Consider the following 23,977-nt stretch of genomic DNA (forward strand, 5'->3'; position numbering starts at 1 on the left):
AGGGATCCACTAAAAACTATGGGAACTAATAAGTGAGTTCAGCAAGCTTGCAGTGCATAAGATCAACACACAAAACAGTTTTCTTCTACACATTTGCAATGGAAAATCCAAAAATGAAGAAAACAACTCCATTTATAATAGCATTTAAAAAGGTAAAATACTTATGAGGACTTTAAGAGACAAAACAGATGAACATAAGGGAAGGGAAACAAAAATGAAAACAGGGAGGGGGACAAAACAGAAGAGACTCATAAATATGGAGAACAAACTGAGGGTTACGGGAGGGGTTGTGGGAGGGGGGATGGGCTAAATGGGGAAGGGGCACTAAGGAATCTACTCCTGAAATCATTGTTGCACTATATGCTAACTAATTTGGATGTAAATTTAAAAAAAATAAAAAAGAAAATTTTTTAAAAAGGTAAATACTTAGGAATGTATATAACAAAGAGTGCAAAACTCATACTCTGAAAACTACAAAACATCACTGAAAGAAATTAAAAGAAGTTTAAATAAATGGACAAGCAACTCATGTTCATGATTTGGAAAACTTAATCTTATTAAGGTGATCATACTTCCCAAATTGATGTACAGACTCAATGAAATCCTCATCGGAATCTCGGCTAGCTTCTTAGTAGAAATTGACAAAGCCGATTCTAACACCCATATGGAATTGCAGGGGATCCAGAAAACCCAAAATAATCTGGAAAAAGAATAACAAAGTTGCAGGACTCACACTTCCCAATTTCAAAACTAACTACAAAGCAGCAAATATCAGATAAATGAATAGAATAGAATAGAATAGAATAGAATAGACAGTCCAGAAATAAACCCATGTGTCTAAGGTCAACTGATTTTTAACAAAGGCACCAAAGACCATTCAATGGGGAAAGAATAGTCTTCAACAATGTTGCTGAAACAAATGAATAGCCACATGCAAAAGAATGAAGTTGGACCTCTACCCAAACACTATATACAGAATTAACTCAAAACGGATCAAAGACCTAAATGCAAAAGCTAAACTATAAAACCCTTAAAAGAAAACATAGGAGTGAATCTTCATGACCTCAGATTTGGTAATGGACTCTTAGGTCAACAAAAGTACAAGTAACAAAATAAAAAGTAGATAAATTAGATTTCATCAGAATAGAAAACTTGTGCATCCAAGGTCACCATCAAGAAGGTGAAAAGACAACCTAAAGAATGGGGAAAATGTTTGCAAATCATGTATCTGATAAGGGACTTGTATCTAGAATATATGAAGAAGACTTACAACTCAATAATAAAGAGACAACCCAATTTTTAAACGAGCAAAGGATTTAGAAAAAAATTTTTTTAACATTTATTCATCTTTGAGAGACAGAGCGTGAGTGGGGGAGGAGCAGAGAGACAGGGAGACACAGAATCTGAAGCAGGCTCCAGGCTCTGAGCTGTCAGCACAGAGCCCGATGCAGGACTCAAACTCACTGACCGCAAGATCATGACCTGAGCCAAAGTCGGATGCTTACTGACTGAGCCACCTGGGCGCCCCTAATTTTTTTCTTTCTTTATTTTTTGGAGAGAGAGAGAGAGAGAGTGTGTGGTTGCACACACGCACGTGCACATGGATGTTGGGGAGGGGCAAAGGGAGAGAGAATCCTAAGCAGGCTCCACATGGAGCTCAACGCGGGGCTCAACATGAGGTTTGATCCCACCACCTGGAATTGCAACCAGAGCCAAAATCAAGAGTCGGTCACTCAACTAACTAAGCCAGGCACCCCAGATGAGCAAAGAATTTGAATAGATCTTTCTCCAAACAAGATCTACAGATAGCCAATAAGCACATGAAAAGATGTTTGACATGATCAATCATCAGGGAAATGAAAATCAAAACCATAAGGAGATACAAATTCACACCCACCAGGATGGCTACAATCAAAAAGATAACAAGTGTTGGCAAGGAGAAATCAGAGCCCTTATACACCACTGGCGGGAATGTAAAATTGTGTATCCTGTTTGGAAAACAGTCCGGCAGTTCCTCAATTAAACATAAGTTTCCAGGGGTGCTTGGGTGGCTCAGTGAGTTAAGCATCCATCTCTTGGTTTGGGCTCAGGTCATGATCTTGAGGTTCCTGAGTTTGAGCCACCCGTCAGGCTCTGTGCGGACAGCCTGGGATTATCTCACTCCCTTTCTCTCTGCCCCTCTGCCTCTCACAGTTTCTCTCTCTCTCTCTCTCTCTCTCTCTCTCTTTCTCTCTCCCCCTTTCAAAATAAATAAACTTAAAAAAATACACATGTCCGCACAAAAACTTGTACACAAATGCTTACAGAAACATATTCGTAATGCCAAAACGTAGAAAGAACTCAAATGGTTAATGACAGATAAACAAAATGTGGTCTATCCACGTGGTGGAGTATTATACAGCCATTAAAAGGGAATGATGTACTGACACATGCTACAACATGCGTGAGCCTTGGGAATACCATCTTAAGTAAAGAAGCTAGGCACAAAAGACCACATATTGCGTTTTCTTGTATTTCACTCATAGGAAATGTCCAGAATAGGCAAATCTATAGAGGTAGAAAGTAGATGAGTGCCTGCTTAGGGCTGAGTGGGAGGGCAAGAGCTCAAAATTTCATAGTTCTTCCTGAGGAGATAAAAAAGATCAGATCTAAAACTGACTAAGGCTGCACATATATGTGAATACTAGATTCACAATTTAAGTGGGTAGATTTATGGCATGTGAATTATATCTCCATAAAAGTGTTAAAGAAAGAAAGCGTGAAGGCAGGGAGATCAGTGATCAGTGAGTTCCAGTAGTGCAGGCAAGAGGTGGTGAGCCGGGGTGGGGGGGGGTCGCGGGGGGCGGAGAAGGAATGCACAGGAGGAAGAATCAGGGGAGGGGGTTGACTATGGCAGGGAGGGGAAGGGAAGAATCTAGGATTACTGCCAAGCTTCTGTATAGATGACTGGGTTGATGGAGTTACCAGTCACTAAAAAAAAAACCCAGCAGCTAATGCTTACATGGTACTTACCTGCCAGGGGCTGTTCCGGGCACTTTGTACATACGAATTCCTTCAATCTCGAACAACCCTCTTAGGTAGGCACCACTATTATCATCCCCATTTTACAGGAGAGAAAACAAGCTTGGAGACGGTAAGTAACTTAACCAAAGTCTGACAGCTAGGAAATAGCAGAGCTAGATTCACACCCAGCTATTCTGATTTCAGGGTCTCTCTCTTAAGACATAATGCTATGCTGCTTCTCTAGCACAGTGGAAAGGGGCCAGACTGCGGTAGAATACAACTTCGAAATTCAACACAGATGCATCGATCGTATGCGGCATGCCCCGGGTCCCGGGTCCACATTTCCACTGTGGCCTCCTAGCAGCCAGAGCCCCGCTACAGACAAGGCGGCAATCTGCGGGACAGAGCCCCCAGATTCTCAGCCTTGGCTGCCCACACCTGTTCTGGCTTCAGTCGTCACTGTTTCCCTCAGTAGTTGTATTCCTGCAGGGAACGGCCTGGGTTGGGCAGGGGGCGGAGCAAGAGACCAGCCCAGCAGCACAAACTTGTTTCCAGAGAAATAGTGGGAAAGGGAAGAGAAAAGGCCAAGGCACACCTCTCCAAGCCTCAGTAGGCAGACGGCTGGGGAAGGCCTCCCTGAGCACGTTATCCAAGGGGCCCCACTGCAGCCCATCCAGGCCACAAAAACGGAACTCCCGCCAGTCAGCCCTGAGTCATTCCCCCTTGGCCCCCCAAGGAAGGGGTGATTTCCTGCCTCGTCCTCCAGCCAGCTCAGGCTCCTCCCACCGGCTGTGGGTCCTCTTATCTCACCCAGGCCCTCTCCCAGGGCAGAGCCAGTCAACTAGGGGGCTGGCTGCAGGGGCTGGTCTGCCTGTTCCCACAGCAAGAAACGTGGACTCAGGGGTCAAAGAGAGCCCGGCAGGTCAGGAGCCAGAATGTCTCATGAAGGATGGAGGACAGAGGGCTGACCTGACAGATCCCTGCAGCCCTCTCACTTGGGGTCACTGCTGGACAAATACTGGTCCTTTTCCATTTACCTGAAGTAAGCCTCTCTTGATGCCTGTTTTGAACTCAGCCTCCTGCTGCGGGAGAGACTCACACCAGGCCCTGTGCCGGGCACATACTATTAAATAAATGAATGAGACAGAAGAAACAGTGGTGCTAATGAGAAGTGCCTCTGTAGTCTCTAAAAGAACAGGCTTTGGAATCAAACAGATCTGAATTCATATCTCAGCTCTGCCCCTTAAGAGTGACTTTGGACAACTCATTTAACCCATCTCGGCTTGCATTTTAGCTTCTGGAGAGTAAGGACGAGGGCCTGATAGAGTCATGGTGTGAAGAAATGAGACCGTGCAATAGCATGGTGCTGACAAATAGCTAGTGTTGATTAATACTAGGTGTTGATTAATGCTAAGATAGGGAGTGAGGGAGGAAGAGGCAGGTTCACTCCCAGCCAGCTTTTCCCCGGGAGGAGTGAGTTAGGAGGACAGTTCCCCTTTGGCAGGGTTCTCAGCTCATCTAGCTCAGATGGAGGCCCAGCACAGCTGTTCACATATAAAAGCAGCCCGACAGAGGCACAAAACTCTGGAGAGAGCCAGAGGAAGGAAAGATTGTTCATAGGCCACCCAAATGTCCTCAAGGCAGCCCTTTGGGACCACCTTTTCCATTTATATCCAGTTAGAACAGCTCAGTCACCATTCCACATCCTCAGGAAGTCCACACCCTCCTGTTTTTACTAGGACCCCTCCCATGGTTCACATCCTCAGGATCACCTCTCAACCTGAATTCTGCGGCTGCCGTCCTATCTCTCCACTCCACAGGTGTCATTTTCTCCCTTTGTTCCTAAAACACCATGAATTAAGGTTGTGTGTAGAGGACACTTTTGTTGAATGTTTTGAGGGTATTCTGGGGATTCTGAGCATTCGCAGAGTAGGGAATAAACTTCAGACTGAGTATTAGTCATCACTGTTCTGGAACTGTCCTCCGACAGTCCTTCGACTGAAAATCTCACTGGTGAGGCTCTCTTCTCCTCAGGTTGCCCTCCTTCACTTCCTAGCACTCTTCCTTTTTCTCTGGAGTTACCACAATATGCTCCAAAATTCCCACCAATTTCATATTCAGCAAATTTAGCTCTCTCAGTCCCTCTTATCAAGGCCATGCCCAAAGGCTCACTCAGTTGTTCATAATCACAAAAGAGCTGCAAGGCCTCTGGAAGGAATATGAATTTGCCTCTCTCTTTTGTAATTAGCCTTTCTCCTCTGTTACCTACAGTTGGGGGATAAGAAAAGACTCCCAAGGAGTCATGACTTACGGTCAGTTCTTGAATCACAAAGAAAGTTCCAACAGGCTGAGAGATTGGAGGGTCCTTGTGTCTGGGGGAGCAAGGGACCAAAGCCCTGTGGTGGAAAGGTGATTGGGTTTGGAAAATAGTGAAGGGAGCGTTGTGGGGAAGAGATTCCAGGAAGGGGAAGATAAAAGGTACAAGGGCCTTTTATGTTCCAGCATCAAGAGAAGAGTCTTGATCCAAAGGACCCTGTGGAGCCATGAAAGGATTTTAAGCAGGGAAAGAATAAAAGCAAATTTGAGGTTCAGAAAAGGCACTGAATAAGGAGATTGGACCATTCGTCAACTATCAGAATAGCAAATTTAAAACAACATCGACAAAGGTGTGGAGAAAATGCTCTGACAGTGGACAGTGCTCAGACCCACCGCTAGAACAATTGAACAAGTAGAACAATCATTTTGGAGAGAAGCTTGGTGATGCTGGGAAAGTGATGGAGAGATGGAGAATCCAGGGGCCTGGAGCTACCTATCCCAGACTGTCTCACTGGTGCTGGAAATCTTGGAAAAGGGGGATACAGGTATGGGATCATGAGAGCTATTTCTGTTCCCAGCTCACTATTCAGCGACATCATGTTAGCAGCTTGAAATTGGCCACGGCGGAATATTTGCACCAAAAAAGCTGTAAATGCTACCAAACAGGGCTCCTTCCTGCCCCCAGAGAGTGGTTTAACAGCACCCTGCCACGTGAGCCCAGCCTCATCCAGCAACCCCTTAAATTCTCTGAGCAATGGCTACACAGAGATCAAATCCAGGCTTTTGTAAGCCGGGGTTTTGGCTTTATATCCCAACAGAAAAGCCTAGGCCTGCTGACCGGGGCCGGACCTTGAGGAGCCTGCTGGAACCCTTTGGCCAAAGAACAGGCAAACCTAAGCAGTCTCCTTTCACCCAGGACTCTTCTAGTTCCTGCTCGATATTCTAAAGAAGCAAAGGACCGGGGTGCCTGGGTGGCGCAGTCGGTTAAGCGTCCGGCTTCAGCCAGGTCACGATCTCGCGGTCCGTGAGTTCGAGCCCCACGTCGGGCTCTGGGCTGATGGCTCAGAGCCTGGAGCCTGTTTCCGATTCTGTGTCTCCCTCTCTCTCTGCCCCTCCCCCGTTCATGCTCTGTCTCTCTCTGTCCCAAAAATAAAATAAAAAACGTTGAAAAAAAATTTTTTTTACATTTAAAAAAAAAAGAAGCAAAGGACTGGGGAAGGCACCGGTGATGCCTAATACTGAGTCTGAAGTTTACTCCCTACTCTGTGAATGCTCAGCTGTGTGGAAACAGAGAAAAATGGACATGACAGGGACAGGTAGCTGGACCTCCTTTCATGCAGGAGTGCAAAGCCCCCATCTCGATCCTCAGATAAAGCCCCTTGTCTTGCGGGTTCTACATCCTTAACCACTATTATACTGCCTCACTGTAGAGGTCACAGACACAGTAAGGCTTGGATGCTGGAGTGAAGGAAGAATGAAGATTTGAGGACAATTTTCAGGTTCCAGGCTTAGATGCCAGGAGCCTAGGGTGAGATGCAGAACATAGGAAGGGAAAATCCAAAAGGGTGTATGGGAGTTAGAGATATTTGCATTTGGGATTTGGTGAGTTTACGTGAAGTGCCTATGGTACAACAAACAGAGGCATCCAATAAGTAACTGAGAATTCAAAGTTCAAGAGAGTGGTACAGTCTTGGGAGTAATTGGTCTGCAGATGGAATCGAAGCCATGAGATCACTCAGGGAAATAAAGGGCAAAGCAAAGACACCTGGGAAACAACATTTAAGAGAAAGAGTAAAGAAAGGAAGAAACTGGGAGAGAATGTTCCAGGGGTAGGAGGAAACCAGGAGAATGTGGTACATTGTAGAAGGCAAGGAAGGAGGAGAATATCAAATGTTGCAGAAAGGTTGAGTGTGATAAGGATTGAGAGGAGAGACACAATGAGGTTATTGTGGCTGGTTGAGAGTGAAGACAGTGGTAGGAGATAAGATTTAAGTAAGCTTGCCCACTTCAAGCAGGACCTTGTATGCTGCTAGAAGGTGTTTGGATGTTATCCTAAGCACAGTTGGAAATCATCAGAGGGTTTAAGCAGGGGAATGAAGAAGTTTGAATTGCATTTTAAACATCTCTCTCTGTCATGTGGAGGACTGGAGGACGGACGGCCCCCAGGTAAGAGGGAAGGCGGTAGGAAGTTACTGCAGTAGTCCAGGCTTGGACTAGCATGGTGGGAAGTGGTAACTAGTGTTCAGATTCACGGTACGTTTTGAAAGAATATTGAATAGGACTTACTAGTGAACTGAATGTAGGGTAAGAGAAAGATAGGAATCAAGGAGTATTGGGGTTTTTGGGTTTGGTCAATTGAGTAGACGGTGGTGCCATTTACAGAGGTGGGTAAGACTAGAGGAAAAAGAAACAAAATCACAGGCTTAGGGGTGGGAACCAGAATCAAGAGTTTTATTTTGGCCAACTTAAGTATAAGATGCCCATTAGACACACAAGTAGAGATGCCAAGTAGGTAGTTAGCTATCCAACCTGGAGCCCAGAGGAAGTCACAGCTGGAAATACTAGTTTTGAAGTCATCGGCATATACATAGCATCAAAGCATTGGGACCCTGTGAACATGAAAGATGTGTTTCCCTTCTCACTTGACCTAGAGGTTGGGTGGCCCTTGACTGGGGGCTGGGGAGGCATCCGAAGTCATCCCCATTGGACAGAGGAAGCTGGTCCTTGTAACCTGAGAGCTGGACAGGAACCAGAACAAACGTGGCCTCAGGGACTTCTTGCAGAGAAACAGTGCCAGAGAAAGTAAGTCCTCACAGAAGGGCTAAAGGATTTCCATTTACTCCCTCCAACCCCCCACCCTGCCCCTCCCATCTCTCTATAAGTAACATTCATTCAGGAGGAGGAGAGAAAGGTGATATTGAGGCCACTTAGCCTGAAGAGCCAGCAATGGTAGCCTCAGAGGGGCTAAATATGGGAGTTAATGTGACCTGCACTCCCCTCTACCCCTGCAAGAGTCGAAGCTCCTGAGAGGTGGCATAAAAGCCACCCATAGTTAGAGCAGTCCCTGCCTGGGCTTTGGACAAGGGATCATACCTACTCTCTTGCTACTGATGTGAAGAAGATAATCACAAGCTGAGCCACTGAGACCAGTGCTTCTCAAACTTAAATGTGTATTTGAATCATCTGGGGATTTTGGTAAAGTGCAGACTCTGTTTTAGTAGGTCCAGGGTGCGGCCTAAGATCCCACATATCTAACAAGCCCCCAGGTAATGCTGTTGCTGCTGGTCTACAGACCACACTTTGAGTAGCAAAGGACTAGAGGCAGCAGTGGAGACTACACACAATGGAGGGTGCACATCCAGTTTCAGGGAGAATGTGTGCACAAAGTTACAGAACCCATTAAAGTGGAAATAGCCACCATTTTGTTATGGTTGTGAGGCAGTCATTTCCCGGTGGATTTACACCTTCCAGTAGCGTGGTGTGGTCGTTAAGCACTTGGATTCTGAAGCTTGACCTCCTGAGCTTTACCTCTCAGTAGGTCTATGATCTTGGGCAAATCTTTTAACTTCCCTGCATCTCAGTTTCCTCATCTCTATAATGGAAATAAGACTATTGTGAGGATGAGCTGAGTCAATAAAGTCCTTAGCACGTAACAGCATAGTAAGTGCTCAGTAAATGTTGCTATTCTTGTTGATGATACGCCCTTCTATAACAGTTGACATAGAAACACACAGAGGCTTAGTCTCCTCCTGGTACACAGTCAAAAATGTAACCCCCATCTCCCTCCCAAAAGGCCTGTATCTTCTCTTTCAAATTCCTCCTACCCTCTTGCCCACTCCCACTCTCCCTCCCCTGGCCCTTGGCCCCAGTGTGGTCTGGATGGGCCCCACAGGGGCAGGGACAGGGACAGGACGTGGGGCTGTATCTGACAGGAACCTGAGGGGCTGGCCCGGGAGGGGATTGGGGCCCGGCTTCCTGAGAGGAGGATGGGCTAAGGCAGGCACACAGTGCCGGAGAAGATGCCCTCCTGGGCCCTCCTGGTGGTCACCTCCTGCCTCCTCCTGGCCCCCCAAAACCTGGCACAAGTCAGCAGCCAAGGTGAGGTGTGTGGAGGGTGGAGACCACTTGTACCCAGGAAGAGGGAGCCCTGGGAGGGATGCAAGGTAGGAGGCTCCCACTAGTCCCCTACCCTTGCCCATAAACATGCCTGGGAGGACCCAGGGCCCAACTCACCAGCTGTTCCTCAGATACCTCCTTGCTGGCCTCGGATTCAGAGCCCCTGAAATGTTTCTCTCAAACCTTTGAGGACCTCACTTGCTTCTGGGATGAGGAAGAAGCAGCACCCAATGGAACATACCAGCTGCTGTATGCTTATCCAGGGTATGTGCTGGGCTATGCCATACTCCCCTGTATCTGTCCTGTACTTACCTCAGCTGAACCCAGCCCCTGTACCTTCCCTGCCTTTGGCCCTATAAGGGGACATGCCCTCAGTAGCTACTTAAAGAACAGATGTGCTTTGGATATCACCAGTTCAGCCCCTGCATAACCCCCAATCCCACTTATCCCAGGCACTGAGAAGAAAAATGACAGTAATGGAAATAGAAGTTGGGCTTGGGCCCAGACTTGGGTCCTCAGAGCCTGTCATGGTGGCCATGTAGGTAGAACAGACTTCTCCTACTCCCACAGGGAGAAGCCCCGTGCCTGCCCTCTTAGTTTTGAGAACGTGCTGCCCTTTGGAACTCGATATGTGTGCCAGTTTCCAGCCCAGGATGAAGTTCGCCTCTTCTTTCCACTGCACCTCTGGGTGAAGAACATGTTTCTGAACCAGACTGTGACCCAGCGGGTGCTCTTTGTGGATAGTGTGGGTAAGGGCCATCCTCCTGTCACCCTGGCCCCTCTATTTGATGGCCCCTCATCCAGCTCCTAGGATCAGACTGGTCTGTGCTCTCTTGGGGCAACATGGATGCCCTTCATTACCAGATGCTAGAGGCACCTCAAGATCCCCTTATCATTCTTCCCAGACTTGGCATCCAAAACTAGACTTCATTTCACACCAGAGACAACCTGTGCCCCACCCCCCATCATTAACCTATTCATCTACTCATTCAACAGTTACAGACTACCTACTATGTGCCAGGCACTGTGCTAGGTGACAAGGATACAGAAATGAAGAGATCCCTGCTCTTGAGGAGCACTGAGTCTAACAAACCTGAAAAGAGGCCACTGTTCTAGTGATGAAAGGAGAAAGGATAAGGAGTTTCCTTGCCCTGGCTTCCAGGAGAGCAATGGTCTGTGATCCTCTAGAACCCAGGGGCTGCCTGCAATCCAGCTTCCAGCTCCTCCCTCTACAGTCCATGGGTTGAACCATAGACTGTGGCACTCAGAGAGTTCTGATGTACCCTGTCTTGCCCTCAGGCCTGCCAGCTCCCCCAAATATCATTAAGGCTGTGGGCGGGAGCCAACCAGGGGAACTTCAGATCAGCTGGGAGACCCCAGCTCCCGAAATCAGTGCTTTCCTGAGGCACGAACTCCGCTATGGCCCCAAGGATCCCAGGAATTCCAGTGCTCTCACAGTCATGCAGCTGCTGCCCACAGAAACCTGCTGTCCAGCTCTGCAGAGACTAAACCCAGCCCCAGCTCTGCACCAGCCTCCGTGTGCTCAGCCCATGATGCCCCAACAGGATCGACCAGAGCAGACCTCCCCAACTAGAGAAGTATCCTGGCCTTCTTCTGCCCTACCTCCTATCTCCTACCCCTAATTTTGCCCCAAGAAAGGACAGGCTGTACTTCAGGGATTCCAGATTGGGTTGGTCTTTGGGGAGTTAGTATGGGCGTGGGAACCATGTCTATCTAGGAATCTCCCACTTTGGGTCATTCATACCAACAAAATTGAGTGTTTCAGGCCTTTGAGGTCATGGGGCTTTCCCTAAAAGTTCTGAACACCACTTGAAACCCACCTACCTGGCCCCTAGTCTGTGTGCATAGTTCTGAACACCACTTGAAACCCACCTACCTGGCCCCTAGTCTGGCATCTCTCCACAGGTACACTGTGGGGCTTCAAATGTAAGAGATGGAGGCTGTCTTGGTTGAGAGGCAGACCTAGATTCTGAGGCTGGGATTCTTCTCCCAAGGCTTCATCTCTAACAGTGATGAGTGGAAGCTGCCTCATCTCAGGGCTCCAGCCTGGTAAATCCTACAAGCTCCAGCTGCGCAGCCAACCTGATGGGGTCTCCCTCCATGGCTCCTGGGGATCCTGGTCCCTCCCCGCAACTGTGGACCTGCCTGGAGATGCAGGTGAGTCGACAAAAGAATGGGAAGATGGGGAGGAGATGGAAAAGATCTCTAGAGAGGCCTGGACTGGAAATGGAAGCTCTGAGAGCCATGGTCCTTTCTGATGACCTCAAACTTGCCACTGCACATAGTGTACTGTATTCAAGGAGAGAACAATGAATGAAAGTAAATATTCCAAGTTATGTGTGAAGATGATCTGGATGCTCTGTAGAGCGGGAATGTGTTGGCTCTGATGGGACTTCCTTCTGTTAACTTAGTGGAGATTGGACTGCAGTGCTTTACCTTGAACCTGAAGACTGTTACCTGTCAGTGGCAGCAACAGAACCACACTAGCTCCCAAGGCTTCTTCTACCACAGCAGGGCGCGGTGCTGTCCCGGAAACAGGTGAGAGCTGAACTGCTGATTGAGCTTGAGGTAGTGAGAGAGAGACAATCACACAGAGAGAGATTGTTCGTGGTTCTCTTCACTCCCCTCCTTTATCCCAAAGCCAACTGGCCTCCACGCCCTAATCCTCGGATAGATACTTTACCTTCTTAATCTCCCTCCATCCCCACTGGAATGCCTTGGTTTCGTTCAGATTTAATCATGTCACCTGGACCACTGCAACTGCCTATTTTCTCATTCACCTGCAATTTACCCCTCATGCTGCTGACAGAGTGACCTTTGTTAAACTCCTACTCAAATAGGAGTTTAACAAACTCCTTTGAGCTGGTCTCCCCTACTCAAATAGGTACTGCAGCCCTCCATTATCTATCAAATCCAATCAAAACCTCGCCTTCAAGAATTACCACCAGGCACCTCACTGATCTGTCACTCCTCCCATACCCAACCTAAAACCATGCCTTATTGATTTTACCTATTAAATATCTCTAGAACCTGCCTGCTTTTCATCACTGCCATTCCCCTAGCTCACTTGGGCTACCAGGAAGACTTATTAACTGGGCACCTCTTGAATCCTCCAAATCATTCTCCACATAGGAACTGCAGTGATTTTTTTTTTTTTTTTATTAGAGAGAGAGAGCTGGAACAAGTGAGCAGGGGAGGGGGGCAGAGGGAGAGAGAGAATCTTAAACAGGCTCCTGAGCTAAAATCAAGAGTTGATCAGACATTCAACTAACTGAGCCACTCAGATGCCCCTGGAGTGATCTTTTAAAGTGCAAACATGAATATAACACTCTTGGCTTTAAAGTCTTCAATAGCTTCCCACTAATCTTGGGGAAGGAAGGAAGGAAGGGAGGGAGGAAGGAAGGAAGGAAGGAAGGAAGGAAGGAAGGAAGGAAGGAAGGAAGGAAGGAAGGAAGGAAGGGAAGAAGGAAGGAAAGATGAAGAACCCTATTGTGGCCTTATAAAGTACCGAAAGACTTAGCCGCTACCTAAGCCTTCAGCTTCACCTTACATTATGCTGTCTTTTCCTCTCTGACTCTTTGGTCCCCTGCTATCTGCCCTAGTCTCTCCTGCCTCTGGGTCTTTGCACTTGCTATCTACCCAGCCCTCCTGTCTTACCCTTCAATTTTCTACCCTTCTACTTACCCTTCAATTTTCAACTCAAATGTCACCTCCTCAGGGAACCCTCCCCTCATCCTCCCCATTGGGTCCAATTATATATACTTATTGTACCATACACCTCTCCTTCTTAAGTACTTATCATAGTTACAATTTTACATTTATACTTTATGGAGTTATTTGACCGATAATATCACTCTTTCTCAGAACTCCAATTGAGAAAGGCTGATCTTGACTATACATGATCCCTAAGGGCAAAGTCAATGTCTGGTTTTACTCACCAATGTATTCTCACCTACCACAGTGCCTGGAACATAGAGGGTACTCAGTAAACAAATGTTAAATTAATGAATACTGAAAAGAACCACCATTAACAGCTTTAATGTATTCTTCCAGTTTTTCTATGTACTTAAACATGTCTATACACAACATTTAATTTTCAATATAAGTTGGATCCCATTATATTTGTGGTTTGCTAACTTACTTTCTTTACTTAAAAATATGTCTTGGAGGGGCGCCTGGATGGCTCAGTTGGTTAAACATCCAACTTCAGCTCAGGTCACGATCTCACAATTCATGAGTTCGAGCCCCACATTGGGCTCTGTGCTGACAGCGCAGAGCCTGCTTGGGATTCTCTCTCTCTCTCTCTCTCTCTCTCTCTCTCTTTCTGCCCCTCCCTTGCTCATGCTGTGTGTGTGTCTCTCTCTCAAAGATGAATAAACATTAAAAAAAATTTTAATATGTCTTGGATCCCATTACAAAAAGATGTAACTCATTCTTTTAAAATTTTTTTTTAACGTTTATTTATTTTTGATACAGAGAGAGACAGAGCATGAATGGGGGAGGGGCAGAGAGACAGGGAGACACAGAATCGGAAGCAGGCTCCAGGCTCTGAGCCATCAGCCCAGAGCCCGACATGGGGCTCGAACTCACGGACCGCGAGATCGTGACCTGAGCTGAAGTCGGACGCTTAACCGACTGAGCCACCCAGGCGCCCCAGTAACTCATTCTTTTAAATAACTGCACAGATTTCCATAGTCTCGAAGTGCCATGAATGGATTAAAGAGGAGCAAAACTGAAGTCATCATTTCTTCTACCAAAAGCTGCTCCTCCTTCTTTGTCCTCCACCCTACCATCAACTTGGTTTTTCAGGCCTGAAACATGGGAATCACTCTGGACTTCTGCCATTTCCCCACCCTCCAGATGCAATCAGAAATGGTCTTATCATTTCTACCTCTTCAGTATCCCCTCAATCCATATATTTTACTCCACCCCCATTGTCACAACCCCAGTTCAGGTCCTCATCACCTCATACATGGAAACCATAAAAGTGTCCTAATAGATTTCCCTGCTTCTAGTCTGCCCTCACGAATTCTTTCCTACGACCTGCAGTTACAGTGATCTTCCCAAAGTACAATGCTAATTATGACAATTTTTCAGTTTAAAAGTCTTAAATGTCTCCATAATCACTGTAAGATTAAGCTCAAGCTCCTTACAAAGGTCATAAGGCCATCTATGACCTTAGTCTGCCCTCTCCCATTTACCACTCGCCACCAGGCCCTCTAAGCTAAGAGCATTCTGCACACTTCTAATTTCCCCCAAAGCACTGTATCTCTTATCTGTGCACAAGCATGTGCCTGGTACGTCTCTTTGTCCCCTCTGCCTATCCTATTTACGGTCCAAGATGCAGTCTAAGCACTGCCTTGTCCAGGAAGTATTCTCTGACCCTCCCTGTCTGGGTTAGATTATCCTCCTTGATATTCCCCCCCAACCAGCCAGTGCACACCACAGAAAAATACCAACTGTCTGTTTTTCTGCCTCTTCCACTGGAATGAGAGCTCCTTGATTATTCCTCTATGTATTCATAGTGCCCAGCACAGTGCCCGGCACATGGTATCAATTATTTGTTGAATAAAGAAGTAAACATATAAATATATTAATAAATAATTTTAGGAACAGCTAGCCATTTAGGCATTATAATCAGGAAGGAGACATGATTCACTTGTGCAATAAACAGTTATTGAGGGTGACTATGTGGCAGGCATTGGAATAGAGTAACAAATGAAACAGAAAAGTTTCCACAATGTTGGGGCTTACATTTTAGTCAGGGGGAAAGGAAGGGGTGACAAAGTAGTAAAGAAATCAAGAAACAAGGTTATATGGTAGAGACTAAGTGGGGTGGGGGGTGGGTGCTAATCTAGACTTTATGGTCTAGAGAACCTAGAGACCACACCTAAGTGGCAAAAAAGAATGAGTCACATGAAGACCTAGAGTCAGAGCAACCCAGGGCAAGGTGAAGTGCAAAGGCAGTACATGTGGCATATCCATAGCACAGAAAGAAGGCCCACGTGGATGAAGGGTGGTAAACGGGTGTGAGAATTATAGGAGAATGGCCAGGTAGCAAAGAGTTAAATCATATAGGGCCCTGTGGTCCCCGGTATGGAGTTTGGATTCAAGGTGGGACAGAGAGCCATTGAAGGATTTTAAGCAGAAGAGTGACGTGATGTGATTTTCATTTTAAAAAGATAGGTTTCTCTGTGAAATTATAAAGAAGTACAGACAGAAGCAGAGTCACCAGTTAGAACTTTGCCTTAATCCAGGCAGGAGACAGAGGTAGTTCATCTCACGTGGCAGTGTTAAAGATTTCAGTAAGTGGACAGATTTGTGATATATGCTGGACATTAGCACATCAACACTTGGGAAGCAAATTCTGGTAGCTATGTGGAGAACAAACTGAAAGGAGTGGACAATGGAGGCAGTAAAGCCAGTTGGGGAGGATGTTGTAATAATGTTATAGTAAACTAATATATAGAGGTGACTAACAGAGCTGCTGTACAACAGATTAAAAACATAAGTATGTTTCCACCAGACAGATGAAGTCTCTTTGAAACAATCCAGTGAAGTAGGTGTTATTAATCCATTTTATCGATGAAGAAATGGAAGCAGAGATCAATCAAACAATCTACCAGAGTTGTATACCAATAAGCCAAGACATGAACTCTATAGCTCATGCTATTTTCATGTATCATCTAGCTCTTTCCCTAAGAGTTAGAGGCTGGAGACCAAAGTAAAATTCAGAAAACAAAACACCATGGCAGGAAGACAGAGAAAGGTCTGGAAGCTGAGGGAGGAGTCACATTATGGTCCCTACAGGCCATATCCCCTGTGGGATGGGAATTATCAGGATTAGTCTCTGATGCAAGCCTGATTCAATAACTCTATGGGGATGATTCTTAGGGACCCCATCTGGGAGAAGTGTGAAGAGGAGAAAAATCCAGGATTACAGCCCTCCCAGTTCTCTCGCTGCCACTTCAAGTCACGAAATGACAGTGTTATTCACATCCTTGTGGAGGTGACCACAGCCCAGGGTGCTGTTCACAGCTACTTGGGCTCCCCTTTCTGGATCCGCCAGGCTGGTAAGAACTTTCTTCCCTTCTCCTCCCACATAGTTCCTGCCCCGACCACTCCTGACCCCTTGCCCAGCATCACCAGTTCTGGTACTTCTGACCCATGGCCCTGATGGCATGATATCTCATGCACAGAAGGGCTTAGGCCAGTCCCTGCTGGCATCCCTGTAGTGCTCATCCCCACTCCAAACTTGCACTGGAGGGAGGTCTCCAGCGGGCAGCTGGAATTGGAATGGCAACACCCATCATCGTGGGGAGCCCGAGAGACCTGCTATCAGCTCCGATACACAGGAGAAGGCCATCAAGACTGGAAGGTACGATCGAGGGGAAAATGCCCACAGACGTCACTACACACGGTATTCCTGAATTTTATTGGATCTGTTATCAAGAGTGAAGGTGTCCATGTATCTATGTCTGGGTTTGTAGATCTATGTTTATCTGATTCAACTGGTATCTTAATCTCTCTTTGACATTTGATACTGTTGACTACTGCCATTTAAAATTTTGCCTTCCCTTTGCCTTTGGGATCAGTTTCTCCGGATTCTCATACTATTTCTCTGGCTGAACCATCTCACTCTTTCCTGCTTTTATTCACATTAACCACACGTATATACAACTTCTTACCAGACAGCTCTACATAAAAGCCCCCAGGGGCATTTCAGACCCAGTATATCCAAAACTAAACTCATCTTCCTCCCCAAGCTTATTTTTTTTTATTTTTTTATTGAGGTATAAGTTACATTCAGTAAAGTACACAGATCTTAAATATACGATTAATTTGTACATGTACACACCCATGTAACTATTACCCAGATCAAGACAAAGGTTATTTCTAGCATCCCAGGAGCTCCTTGTGCCCCTTACAGTCACACACACCCCCAAGGCAACTACTATTTTGACACCACTACTATTTTGATAAGTTTTCGCTGTTGTTGAACTTAACAAAATGGAACCATACAGTATTTCATCCTCAGACTTACTTCTCTGTTCCCTATCTGACAATGGCACTACCACTTACCCAGTTATCCAAGCCTGGAGTCATACTGGACTCTTCTTCCTTTTCCCTTGTCCCTTCCCTCCATTTATCAACAAGTAAGTTGAGTTTATTGTACCGACAGTCCTCACATCCCTACTACCACTGCCTTCGCCTCATCTTTGACCACCCAGCCTGGCCCTCCATGCTCTTAGCACACAGAACTACTCTGTAACCCCCAACCAAGCAACTCAGGCAGCCTGATATGCTTCTTCATGTTCCCATAGTCCCCTACTTATATCATCATTATAGCACTAATTACTTGTAATAATTTACTGGTTTGCATGTCTTCCTCATCAGACTTGTGAGAAACCATGTTTCATTCATCCTTTTCCCCAGTGCCCAGCCCAGCACTTGGCATATCACCAGCAGTTCCTAAATGTTCGCCACATGATTGCTAGTCTCCCTGCCTGTCCACACGACGCTTGTTCTCTCTGTTTGGAATCTGTCCTTGTGCCCCCAGCACCTAGCATCCGCTCCTGGATGCGTGTTACTTGTGAACAATCTGTGTGGCCCTGAGTATCTGAATGTGCCCGGGGTTTCCATCGCCCGACCTGGACCCTGGTGAGCACCTCTGGCGGGATGTCCGCGTGTCCTGGTCAGTGTGTGTATGCTTTGGGGTCAGGATGAGTAGTTAGTTCTCCGTGCAACGAGGTCTGTGTGCCAGCGTGTGTGTCGGGGCGCGTCTAAGGCCTGGCGTGCCTGGGGAGGGCGAGACCGCTGTCAGGGAGAGGCTCTCCGCCAGGATGCATGTTTTCTGTCAAGGAGGCTCGTTGAGGGGAGGGAGGGAGATCCCCGAAGATTCAAAGCTGTACGCTTCTGGCCAAAAGGATGCCAGGCTCTCGAAGCCGCGACGCCGGCAGGCCGCCGCCCGGAGCCTGCCCACCGGCTCGTTCCCCCTCCGCGCAGGTGCTGGAGCCGCCTCTCGGCGCCCGGGGAGAGACCCTGGAGCTGCGCCCGCGCTCCCGCTACCGCTTACAGCTCCGCGCCAGGCTCCACGGCCCCACCTACCAAGGCCCCTGGAGCGCCTGGTCAGATCCAGTGAGCGTAGACACTGCCTCCGAGACTGGTGAGGGCCCGGCCGGGGCAACGCGCTCTGCGTCTGCGCGACTGGAGGGGCGCCGGCGCAGCGAGGGGCGGGCCGTGAGGGGCGGGGCCGGGGCGGGGTCTGGCCGGCCTGGGGGCGGGGCTCCGGCCTGGGGCGGCAGAGGTCTGACTGGTTTCGTCCCTTAGCCTGGATCTCCTTGGTGACCGCTCTGCTCGTGGTGCTGGGCCTCAGCACCCTCCTGGGCCTGCTGCTGCTGAGGTGGCAGTTTCCTGCGCACTACAGGTACCGCCCCGGTCACGCGGGAGACGGGACCGTGGTCCGGGTGGGGCCAGAAGCCTCTAAACAAGCATCCCAGGGTTTCTCAATGACACCCGCCCTCCCGAGGACCGCAGGGCCACACCTGTGGCTTCAGCCACCTCCTGCATGTCTCCCCTGGGAGTCGCACCGCCTGCTTACACTCTAACATGCCCGCTGTCCTGGACACCTCAAACAACCCCACCTCCTGGCTCCTCATCTCAGCAACAAGGCTTCTGTCTGTCCACCCATCGCTCAGACCAGAACACTGGACACCTCCCTCCCCTTTATCTAGTCTGGCCTGGTCTGGTCATTCCACCTCCTAAGCCTCCCTCAAATAGTGGCCCCCTTTTTCTAGCCCTACAGACACTACCGGGCTCACTGAAACAGAACCTCTTCTCCCTCCAATCTAGCCTCACACAGCCACCCAAATAGTCTCTTTAAAATGCACACATGGATTGGCTACTCCCCTCCTTAAGTCTCATGACTAGCTCCCCAGGATAGAGTCCAGACTCTGGAATGACAAGCAAGGCTCTGTAAAATCTGGCCCCTGCCAGAATTTGCACCCCCTCACCCCCACGCTGTGCTTCAGCCTTGCCAAACTGTTGGTGATTTCCTCCACAAATCAAGTGGTTTTACTTCTCAGTGCAGGGGATATGATGTCCCCTCTGCCAGGAATACCCTCCCTGGATGACTAATACCCTTTTATCTTTAAATAACTTTCTCCACCAACTCCTAGAAAACTTTCCTAACCCTCGCCTCTTGGCTACTCTCTTTGTGCCCAGTACAGACTTCTATCACAGTACCAGTAGCATTTTACGGTATTTATTTCTTTATATGTCTTCCCTCTACCTTACTTGGTCATCTTTAAATCCTCAGCACAAAGCCTGCCAAACAGCACATCCTTAAATAAATATTATTAATGACTTGTTTATATGGGAAGACTAAGGCTGAGAAGAAATGCCATTGGAAGTTATAAACAACTAAAGGTAGAGAAAACAAACAAAAACATTAGGATAGCATCCTTACGCTTCAGTCCTTCCATTGGTAACATCTCTTGGTTCTTGAAGGCCTAGCTCAAAAGACAAGTCCTCCAAGCAGCCTCTTTTGGTGACCCTAGGCTAGGTTAGATGTCCCTCCTCTGTGCTCCCATCTCTCCTTGAACATACAAGTCTTTCTTTGAATTTTGAATCCATTCATATGTATGAGCAGACCAGATTGTAGCCTCTATGCAGGTAATCAGATCCAACAAAAAAATTGGGGGAGAGGAGGAAGGTGATGCTGCTGAACCAGGCATACTCAGTTCCTTGTCCCCGGTTTGCCAGATAAATCACTCCTCCCCTTGGAGAGATACGAATGAGGTAGCAAAAGAAGCCTGAAATGTTCAGCTAAAGTCTTTCCATGTGGAAATATGAGCCAGAAGAATTGGCGGTTCCCCCAACATACCTTAATCCGTACTCTTCCCAGAGAGACCACCTTCCCCAGTGACTTAGTAATAAACCCCTCTGGTTCTCTTCATTCACCCATTCAACTAATTTTTTGAGCACCTACTCTGGGCCAGATAGTGTTCTATACCCTGGAGGACTGAGCAAATAGACAAACTCTTTGTGCTCATGGAGTTTATATTCTAGTGGAATGAGACAGACACCCCCCCCCCCCCCGGCAAAATGTGTAATAATATAATACATATACAATAAGTGCTATAAAGAAAAATACAGCAGAGCAGGACATAGGGATGGGGAAAGGAGGTGATAGTATTTTAGACATGGCAGTCAGAGAAGGCCTCTCTGACAGGATGACATTTGAGCAGAGACCCAAATGAAATGAGGAAACAAATCAAGAGGCAGAGAAAATGGCAAGTACAAAGGCACTGAAGCAAGGGTGTTTGAGGATACTCAAACCCCTTTTTTGAAACTCCCCACCACTGACTGCCCTTCCCTCCTTTTCACCTATGCTCCTCTACCTACCTTCCTTTATTGCCTTGACTACACTCTTACCTCTCCAAGTCTTACTCCCTGATCTCAGCCCACCTCCGTGGTCTCCTCCTCCCTCCTAATTCACTCCTGTAACTCAGTCTCCTTCTCTTCCTTCTCCCCAAGGAGTCTGAAGCATGCCCTGTGGCCCTCACTTCCAGACCTGCACCGGGTCCTAGCCCAGTACCTTAGGGATACTGCAGCACTGAGTCCAGTGAGTGCATTCCCTTCTACCCTCCCCACCACCAGCCCTGCCTGGACCCGGACCCTTTCCCCACGTACGCTTTTCCAAGACCCCTGCCCACCAGCATACCATCCCTAAGCTCTACCCCCAGCCTAACCCTCCTTCCTGCACAATCCAGGTCTTCCTCCCACAGGACCTGCTCTAATCTGGACTCCTTCCCCCCCCCCCCCCCCATCTCTCCCAGCCCAAGACTGCAGTCTCAGATGCCTGTGAGGAAGTGGAACCCAGCCCCCTTGAAATTCTACCCAAGTCCTCAGAGAAGACTCCCGTGGCCCTGTGTTCCTCCCAGGCCCAGATGGACTACCGAAGACTGCCTCCTTCTTGCCTGGGGACCATGCCTCTGTCTGTGTGCCCACCAATGGCTGAGATGGGGTCTTATTGTACCACTCACATTGCCAACCATTCCTACTTACCTCTAAGCTGCTGGCAGGCCCCTCTCTCCCAGTACCCTGGACAGATCCAAACCCACCAGACCTCTTTTCCCAACCTCCCTACCCACTCCAACCCCACAACACAAACTTCTCAGACCTCACGTCCATCCCCCTCTGTCTGTCCTCATAGTTGGGCTCCACGACACTGACCACTGATGACGACCTTTGGTACTGCTGCTGACATAAAGCCAGGACCCTCGCTTCTCACACCAGGCTCATTTGACCAAGCTGCTATAACTTTCACCTGTTTCCTCTCTCCTCTCTAATGCTGGACTCCTTGAAAAGACATCTCCACATCCCCACTTCCCATTTGCTCTTCAGACTAGTTAGTTCCCCTACTTTGCTAAGGAAACTACCCTGGCAGAGTTCACTTCAAACCATGAAATTGCAAGATCAAGTAGGATCTTATCAGTCCTCAATTTATTTGATCTCTCTGTGGCATCTGTCATGGTAGCTACTCATTTCCCCTTTAAATTCTCTCCTACCTTGGCTTCCATAATATTGCCATCTCTCCTGGCTCTGAGTATAGGAGTAGTGAAAGCATAAACTCTGGAATCAGAACTGGGTTCAATTCCTCTCTTACCCACTTGTTAGCTGTGTGACCTTGGGCACATAACTTAAAGTCTTTGAGCCTTGGTTTCTTGTTTATTAAAATAGGGATAACGACAGAACCTCACAGACTTGTGAAGAGAATTGAGATAATCCAAATACAGCACAATGCCTAGGACATAGTAAGTGTTTAATATATCTGAACTATTGTAATTATTCCTTCCTATTATTCTCTTATCCAGGCATGTTTTCCACCCCTTAATTATTATAGTTCTTCAAGAGTCTATTGACTTTCCTATAAGCTGATCATTCCAAAGTTCTTATCTGCAGCCCTGACTTCTACTACAGTACCTGTGATGCTTTATGCAAGTGACTGTTTACATGTTTGTCTCCCACTACTAGATTGTGAGCTCCTTGAAGGCAAGCAATGTGATTTATTTGTCTTTTCCCCCCAGCACCTAGAGCAGTGCTTGGCGCATGGGAGTAGGCCTTCAATAAATGTTTTCTAAATGAAGAAAATCTTTCTGGACAATGCCCCCTTAACCTCATGCCAAGCTCCCTCATTCTCTAGGCCATTCATTTTCAGCAGTAAATGTGCTTAGGCCATTCTGTTTATAGATTCCCCTGACTCATTCAAATTCACAAATAAATGGTATTTTTTGCTGGCTCCAAACATACCCACTGTATTCGTCAGGGTCTTGGCAGAAAGAGCACACTCGAACTGGGCATCTTGATGAGTTTAATAAAGGCCATAGTTATAAAGATAAGGCAGGATTTAGGAAAACCATCAAGGACTAGTGCAGCACCTGAGCCCTAGCAATAACTGGGAGCTGGTACCACCCCTAGGCATCAAGGGGTAAGGGGGGAGTGTGGTTACCAGATAGTGAGAGAGTAGCTCTAAGAGAGGGCTGCCTGACAGGAGCAGTGACCTTTGGTAGAAAGATACAACCAACCTGTAGGGACATGGCAGAGAGGGAGCCAGGAATAAATAGCTCATGCTCACTCTACCCCCATCCTCTGTTCTCCTGTATTAGTTTGCTAGCACTGCTGTAACAAAGTACCACAAAGTTGGTGGCTTAAACAACAGAAATGTATTGTCTCACAGTTCTGGAGCCTGGAAGTTCAGGGTGTCATTAGGGTTGGTTCCTTCCAAGAGCTGTGAGGAACAATCTGTTCCGGGTCTCTCCCCTAGCTTCTGGTGGGTTTCCTGGCAATCTTGGTGTTCCTTGGCTTCTAGAAGCATCACCCCCAACTCTGTCTTTATCTTCACATGACATTCTCCTGTGTGTATCTGTGTCTAAGCTTCCCCATTTTATAAGGACACCAGTTTCACTGGGTTAGGGCCCCCTGAAACAACCTCATCTTAACTAATTATATCTGCAATGATCCCTATTTCCAAATAAGGTTCCACTCTGGAGTATTGGGGCTTAGGAATTCAACATATGAATTGGTGGGGGGTGGGGAGATGCAATTTAATCCATAGTATCCTCCCATTTGTGGAACCCAAACAGAAACCAAAGCCCAAGGTAATCCATTGAGGTAAACCATATAAATCAGCCTCACAGGGTACAGCGCATGGTAGATAGGGACAAAGAGTGGGTCTGAATGGGACAAATGGATGACATCCAGTATACTTGTTTTCCAGAATTCCTTCCACTAGCTATGGTCAAGGCTCCAACTCTATTCCTAGGGACTCAAGACTAAGATTGAGAGCCAAACCACTAAACTTCTCACCTTTACACCCACTCAGCCATCATGTCCTCACCACTTTTACTTCCTAGGGTCCATCTCCTCCATCTCTACTGAGCTATTGCTACAGCCTTCCAACTAATATCTCTGCCTCCAGTATCTCTCCTTAAACCCAACCTGTATGTTACCTCCAGAC

General features: G+C 47.3%; 1 protein-coding gene across 13 annotated transcripts; it reads left to right on the forward strand.

Moving 5' to 3' along the window:
* The first annotated feature begins 7,293 nt into the window (after positions 1–7,293).
* On the forward strand, positions 7,294–22,765 carry MPL (MPL proto-oncogene, thrombopoietin receptor). Of its 13 annotated transcripts, none has more exons than XM_045035666.1 (13): positions 7,329–7,485; positions 7,971–8,121; positions 9,567–9,699; positions 10,006–10,184; positions 10,735–11,033; positions 11,451–11,613; positions 11,868–11,994; positions 16,351–16,529; positions 16,656–16,834; positions 18,463–18,622; positions 18,787–18,883; positions 20,995–21,082; positions 21,297–22,765. In XM_045035666.1, the coding sequence occupies exons 4-13, from the start codon at positions 10,133–10,135 to the stop codon at positions 21,690–21,692; spliced, it is 1,740 nt and encodes a 579-aa protein (XP_044891601.1). In that variant the 5' UTR covers positions 7,329–7,485; positions 7,971–8,121; positions 9,567–9,699; positions 10,006–10,132; the 3' UTR covers positions 21,693–22,765. The 13 variants fall into 13 exon arrangements, with proteins under 13 accessions (XP_044891596.1, XP_044891597.1, XP_044891601.1 ...); XM_045035667.1 differs by having other exon boundaries at positions 9,626–9,699; XM_045035661.1 differs by lacking the exon at positions 7,971–8,121 and having other exon boundaries at positions 7,294–7,485.
* The last annotated feature ends 1,212 nt before the right edge of the window (positions 22,766–23,977 follow it).

This window comes from Felis catus, chromosome C1, assembly GCF_018350175.1.
Source record: "Felis catus isolate Fca126 chromosome C1, F.catus_Fca126_mat1.0, whole genome shotgun sequence".
NCBI lineage: Eukaryota > Metazoa > Chordata > Mammalia > Carnivora > Felidae > Felis > Felis catus.